We start from the raw sequence: 6,880 nt of genomic DNA, 5'->3' as shown, positions 1-6,880 counted from the left end.
TGAGCCACTGCACCCAACCAAAGGTGAATATATTTAAATACTAGCAGAAACATAGCCGGGTGATGGCCGGGCACGGTGGCTCACGCCTGTAATCCTAGCACTTTGGGAGGCTGAGGCGGGTGGATCACGAGGTCAGGAGTTCAAGATCAGCCTGGCCAAGATGGTGAAACCCCTGTCTCTACTAAAAACACAAAAATTACCCAGGCATGATAGTGGGCACCTGTAATCCCAGCTACTCAGGAGGGTGAGACAGAGAATTACTTGAAACTGGGAGGGGGAGGTTGCAGTGAGATTGCACCACTGCACTCCAGCCTGGGTGACAGAGCGAGACTCTCTCAAAAAAAAGAAAAAGGAAAGAAACATAGCTGGGTACTGTAATCTCAGCTACTCAGAAGGCCAAGTGGGGAGGATCATTTCAACCTAGCAGTTTGAGACCAGACTGGGTAACATGGTGAATCTCCAACTAAAATACAAAAAATTTGCCTGATGTGGTGGCATGCGTCTGTAATCTCAGCTACTCAGGAGGCTGAGGCGGGAGAGTCACTTGAATCCAGGAGGCAGAGGTTGCAGTGAGTCAAGATCACACCACTGCACTCCAGCCTGGGCAACAGGGTTCGACTCTGTCTCAACAAAAAGAAAAGAAAAGAAAAGAGGCCAGGTGCAGTGGCTCACACCTGTGATCCCAGCACATTGGGAGGCCAAGGCAGGTGGGATCACCTGAGGTCAGGAGTTCAAAACCAGCCTGGTCAACAGGGTGAAACCCTGTCTCTACTAAAAATACAAAAATTAGGCGAGCATGGTAGCGTGCACTTGTAATCCCAGCTGCTTGGGAGGCTGAGGCATGAGAATTGCCTAAACCTGGGAGGTGAAGGACACAGTGAGCCAAGATCGAGCCTAGCCACTGTACTCCACACTGGGCAACAGAGCAAGACTCCATCTCAAAAAAAAACAGGCAAGAAAGAGAGGAGTAAACCAGTACAGCAGTCTAGAAAGCTAGAACGTTATCCCTAAGAGCCAAGATGCCAGAGCAAGAGACATGAAATTCCTCTTCATGATATCAATACGCATTAAGTTAACAAGCCAGAAGGCTGAGAGACTAGTGGAAACAGGATGTCACAGGTTTTTTTTGAGACAGGGTCTTGTCTCTGTCACCCAGGCTAGAGGGCAGTGGTGTGATAATGGCTCACTGCAGCCTCAACTTCCTGGGCTCAAGCAATCCCAAGTAGCTGGGACTATGGTGTGCACCTGGCTAATGTTTTATTTTTTGTAGAACCAGGGTCTCACTATGTTGCAAAGGCCTGTCTCGATCTCCTGGCCTCAAGCAATCCTCCCACATCAGCCTCCCCAAGTGTTAGGATTACAAGCATGAGCTACCGTGACTGGCTGGATGTCCCAATCTTAAGATGTGATATTCAGGTTCTATTCTTTCAGCCAAGGCCCTTAGTACCAGAAAACTCTCAGTATATCATCTGACAGATGCTGGAAGATGTTCTGAGAGAAAGCTTCAAGTCCCAGGTCAAAAGGGCCTGCATTCTGAGGCCCATTTCACAAAACCCAGGGGAGAGGCAAGAAGTGAGAAGAGGGTTAGGAAATACTCCATGGGAAGAAAGTTGAGCAAATTGACGATATTCTGGACAAAAAAGAGAAACTTGGGAAACTAATAGTTTCTGCATAGCTCAAAGAAGTTCTTCATATTCATCGAAGGTATGCAATCAGGAGGCCATAACAGCAAAACTAAGAAAGTGGGCTTTAGTGTCAGACTGCCTGGGTTTGAATCCCAGCTCTACTAATCCCACTTAATAACTATGTAATCCTCACTTTCTTCATCTGTAAAACAGGTAACAGTATTTGCCTCACTGTAGTTGTTTGCAGGATTAAATAAGAATATCTTAAAGGGCACTTAGGTACCGTATTTACTTTTTGGTACACGTTGCATTTGGTACATTAAAGATGCTTAATAAATGTGAGATATTGTTAATATTTAAAATAAACTACAATAAAAGTTGAGTTGCATAATTTCTAGCCTACCAATGAGGGGTAAGAATCCTGTTTAGCTTCCAAGACCTAAGTAGATAAAAAATAAAAATGTCATAAACAGGTTCCTTCTATCTCAGAATTAAAGTTTTAGTAACCATTGTATCAATATGAAACTCACCTCAGGTGCCACGGGTCTCTTGATTCCAGATGCTGCTAGGAGAAAAAAAAAAAACACACACACACACACCATCATGAGAGTGTATCACACACTCACATCTCTATCAAGCACACTGAAGGCATCAGAGTTTGAGTCAAACTAAACACGAGTATAAACTCCTGCCTCTTGCTCAGTGATACCAGATCCTTTTGGATAGCAATTTTATATGTCCCTCTCTCCTTCTCCATACTCACATAGGCCTTGTGCATATTCCATTTTTATTCTAGCCCTCTTTCTTACTCAAATATTCATATTTCCTCTGGGAAATGTCACTTTTTTTTTCTCTTTTTTTTTCTTTGAGATGGAGTCTCACTCTATCGCCCAAGCTGGAGTGTAGTGGCATGACCTCAGCTCACTGCAAGTGATTCTCCTGCCTCAGCCTCCCGAGTAGCTGGGATTACAGGTGCCTCCCACCACATCCAGCTAATTTTTGTGTTTTTAGTGGAGGTGGGGTTTCACCATGTTGGCCGGGCTGATCTCAACCTCCTGACCTCAAGTGCTCCATCCACCTCAGCCTCCCAAAGTGCTAGGATTACAAGCATGAGCCACCACACCTGTCCCTTTTTTTTATTTTTATTTTTTAGATGGAGTCTTGCTCTGCCGCCCATTTTTGTTTGTTTGTTTGTTTGAGACAGAGTCTCGCTCTGTTGCCCAGGTTGGAGTGCAATGGCACGATCTCGGCTCACTGTGACCTCCACCTCCTGGGTTCAAGTGATTCTCCTGCCTCAACCTCCTGAGTAGCTGGGATTACAGGCGTGTGCCATCACGTCTGGCTAATTTTTTGTATTTTTAGTAGAGACGGGGTTTCACCGTGTTAGCCAGGATGGTCTCGATCTGCTGACCTCATGATCCGCCTGCCTCAGCCTCCCAAAGTGCTGGGATTATGGGCGTGAGCCACCACACCGGGCCTTTTTTTTTCTTTTTGAGACAGTTTTACTCTTCACTCAGGCTGGAATGCAATGGTGCGATCTTGGCTCACTGCAACCTCCTTCTCCTGGGTTCAAGCGATTCTCCTGCCTCAACCTCATGAGTAGCTGGAATTACAGGTGCCCACCACACGCCTGGCTGATTTTTGTATTTTAGCAGAGATGGGGTTTCACCACATTGGCCAGGCTGGTCTCGAACTCCTCACCTCAGGTGATCCATCCACCTCGGCCTCCCAAAGTGTTGGGATTACAGGTGTGAGTCACTGCGCATGGCCAATTTTTGTATTTTTTAGAAGAGATAGGGTTTCACCAACTTGGCCAGGCTGGTCTTGAACTCCTGACCTCATGATCCACCTGCCTTGGCCTCCCAAAGTGCTGGGATTACAGGCGTCAGCCACCGTGCCCACAAAAGCAAAGTTAGGCTCACAGCAAGGTTTAATTTTCAATTTACGTAGACCTTCATGAAATTCTAATCATCATCTCAAAGATCACGGTTCCTGCCAAAACCCTCAGCTGCCCCATCCCCCACATGCTACTATCCCACACTAGCAACTATGGAATCTGATTCTCAGTGAGGTACTCTGCGTGCTTTCAGTTGAGAATAAAAATGCTGATTCTAGACTCTTTGGTCAGCGCCTGGCCTATCCTCTCCTCTTTTAACCCAGAGGAAAGGGTTTAGAAGAGACCAGGCAGAACCAATAGCCAGCATCTGCTTCTAGTCTGGTAGTTACCACCCAGAAAGTAAGCTCCTCTGTATGCAAAAAGTCACTGAATAAAGTTAAACAAGGGGAAAAAAGCAGATAAGTAATTTCAATGTAGAGTGGCTTTGAAGCTTTCTTACTCCCTAAAAAGTTCTACCTTGCTACCTTTCCTAGTTTTATCACACAAACACGTAGCTCTAGGGCTGCCTACACTCTTGCAAAGTACCTAGAATAAAGATGAGAAGATGTCGCTCCATGGAATTTTGGTGCCAACTGCTTAGCTATCTGCGACTACAAAACTGGGACTAATTCCAAGAGCACGTAGAATGATGATGCTATCAGAGTCTAAGTAATAATACTCAGACCAAGTGACAAAGAGAGGAGCAGAATCAGGACACAAGACCTACTACTCTCTTCCTTGCCTAAAATTTTGCCCCTGTGGCACACATCAGAGATCCAACCTACCACGGAACAGAAGAGAAAAATATCATACCTATTTTATATCCAAAAAAAGGAAAAAAAAAAATATATATATATATACACACACACACATATATATATAAATATATTGTTCTTTTTTTCCTTTGAGACACGGTCTCACAATGTCACCCTGGCTGGAGTATAGCGGTGCAATCTCTCTGCTCACTGCAGCCCCTACCTTCCAGGCTCAAGTGATGCTCCCACCTCAGCCACCTGAGTAGTTGGGACTACAGGTGTATACCACCATGCCCAGCTGATTTTGCTTTTTTTGCTATTATTCTTTTTTGTAGATAGGAGATCTCACTATGTTGTCCAGGCTGGTCTCAAACTCCTGGATTCAAGTGATCCTCCCACCTCAGCCTCCTGAGTTGCTGGGACTATCAGCCTGCACCACTGCACCTGGCTGTTAGCCAGACAATTTTTAAAGAGAATGAGATTCATCCCTATAGATAAAACCAGAATACTGTTCAACAGAAAATGTTTTCTAGTGTCTTTGTGAAAAATACTGTAGGTATACATTATCATTTTGTAATCCATACATGATTTATATATATCATTATCATTTTGGGTAGGGAGACAGCATTAAAGTTTATTCTTCCCTAGAAGAAAATATTTTGTCTGAGAATCTTGAGACCTGCATCCCCCCATCTAAGGCAAAACTCTCGAAGGGCATTATTTGAATGTCTTTATTATCATTAGTACACACTTGGAAGTGTGGCATGTACTGTAAGAGAGGAGAACCTATTACCCAAGGGTGGGTATATAGGTGATAGCTTGGCTATAAATGCTACAGAGAAGGTCCTAGGCCAGCTTCTCCACACTGGCTCAATTTTAATATATCTCAGCCTCGGTTCAATGCCAAATTATTCCTGCTTTTTTCTCCATCACTCAGGCATCTCCACATTCTCTCATTTCTCTTTAATGCTGACTATTAACACTAAACTGCAATGCTGATATATTTTTAGAAACGTTATTTCTCTCCTATGACCGAACAACTTATGTTTGTATAAACACTTTGGAAACTCACAAATACATCTCGTTTGTCCCTCAAAAAATACTACAGGGTTTGGAAACTATTTTAATTAAGGATTTCAGAGAGAAATAACCAAATATAATGTGCAAAACCTGTTTGAGTGCTGATTAGAAAAAAGTAAACCGTAAAAAGACATTTCTGAGAAAAGAGCCTTGAGAAGAAAAGTTAAATATTAATTTTATAGATGCGACACGACTATTGTAGTTACATTATACTCTCCATCCTCACCTCTAAAAGATTCCTTAAGTGTATTAATACGTTCTGAAGTATTTAGAAATGAAATCCCATGAGGACTGCGCTTGCTTTAAAATATTCCAGGGAGATAGAGGTAGAAAAATGAAGTATAGATGCAAGAAGATTGGCAAAATGCTGCTATCAAAGTTAGGTGATAGGCTGGGCACAGTGGCTCACGCCTGTAATCCCAGCACTTTGGAAGGCCAAGGCAGGTGGAATACCTGAGGTCAGGAGCTCGAGACCAGAATCACCAACATGGTGAAACCCCATCTCTACTAAAAACACAAAAAAATTGGCTAGGCAAGGTGGTGGGCGCCTGTAATCCCAAATACTTGGAGGCTGAGGCAGGAGAATCGCTTGAACCCAGGGAACGGAGGTTGCAGTAAGCCGAGATCACACCACACCATCACACTCCCGCCTGGGCGAAACAGCAAAACCCTGTCTTAAAAAAAAAAAAAAAAAAAAAAGCTAGGTGATAAGTACATGGAAGTTCATTACACTATTCTCTCTACTTCACGTGCATCTGATGATTTTATAATGTAAGTAAAGGAAAAAAATACCACAGAAGAAAATAAAACAAGTCTGGATAATCAAACTTCTTGATCTGAGCTGACTTTTTTTAAAGAGACAGTCAAGCCAGGCACGGTGGCTCATGCCTGTAATCCCAGCACTTGGGAAGGCCAAGGCAGGCAGATAACAGGGTCAGGAGATCGAGATCATCCTGGCTAGCAAGGTGAAACCCCGTCTCTGCTAAAAATACAAGAAAGTAGCCGGGTGTGATGACACCCACTTGTAATTCTAGTTACTCAGGAGGCTGAGGCAGGAGAATTGCTTGAACCTGAGAGGCGGAGATCGCAATCAGCAGAGATCGTGCAACTGCATTCCAGCCTGGGCAACAGAGTGACACTCTGTCTCAAAAAACAAAATAAATAAAAACAGAGACAGGCATTGAGCACAGTGGCTCACATCTATAATCCCAGTACTTTGGGAGGCCAAGATGGGCGGATTAAATTGAGCCCAGGGGTTCGAGACCAGCCTGGGCAACATAGGGAGACCCCCATCTCGAGGAAAAAGAAAAAAAAAAGGAAAGAATATGTAAAGACAGGGTTCAGCTATGTTGCCCAAGCTGGTCTTGAATGCCTGGGCTCAAGCGATCCTCCCACCTCAGCCTCCCAAAGTACTGGGATTAGAAGCATAAGCCACGACACAAGGCCTACTTTCCAATTTTCTTTCTTTCTTTTTTTTTTTGAGACGGAGTCTCGCTCTGTCGCCCAGGCTGGAGTGCAGTGGCCGGATCTCAGCTCACTGCAAG

At 44.1% G+C, this 6,880-nt stretch overlaps 1 protein-coding gene across 4 annotated transcripts in view; it reads right to left on the bottom strand.

Moving 5' to 3' along the window:
• The window catches only part of PIP5K1A (phosphatidylinositol-4-phosphate 5-kinase, type I, alpha), a 52,426-nt gene that overhangs the window by 24,821 nt on the left and 20,725 nt on the right, over positions 1 to 6,880 (bottom strand). For 2 of the 4 annotated variants that reach the window (XM_011937854.1, XM_011937856.1), the window contains exon 2: positions 2,156 to 2,187. In XM_011937854.1, the coding sequence (XP_011793244.1) occupies positions 2,156 to 2,187 (32 nt within the window). Of the gene's footprint in view, positions 1 to 2,028; positions 2,065 to 2,155; positions 2,191 to 6,880 lie in introns of all 4 variants that reach the window. The other 2 variants (XM_011937852.1, XM_011937855.1) reach the window with 2 other exon arrangements.

Source organism: Colobus angolensis, unplaced genomic scaffold (assembly GCF_000951035.1).
Source record: "Colobus angolensis palliatus isolate OR3802 unplaced genomic scaffold, Cang.pa_1.0 Scaffold169, whole genome shotgun sequence".
Lineage (NCBI taxonomy): Eukaryota > Metazoa > Chordata > Mammalia > Primates > Cercopithecidae > Colobus > Colobus angolensis.
Note: the sequence above shows the minus strand (reverse complement) of the source record. Positions and strands in the feature narration are given on the sequence as shown.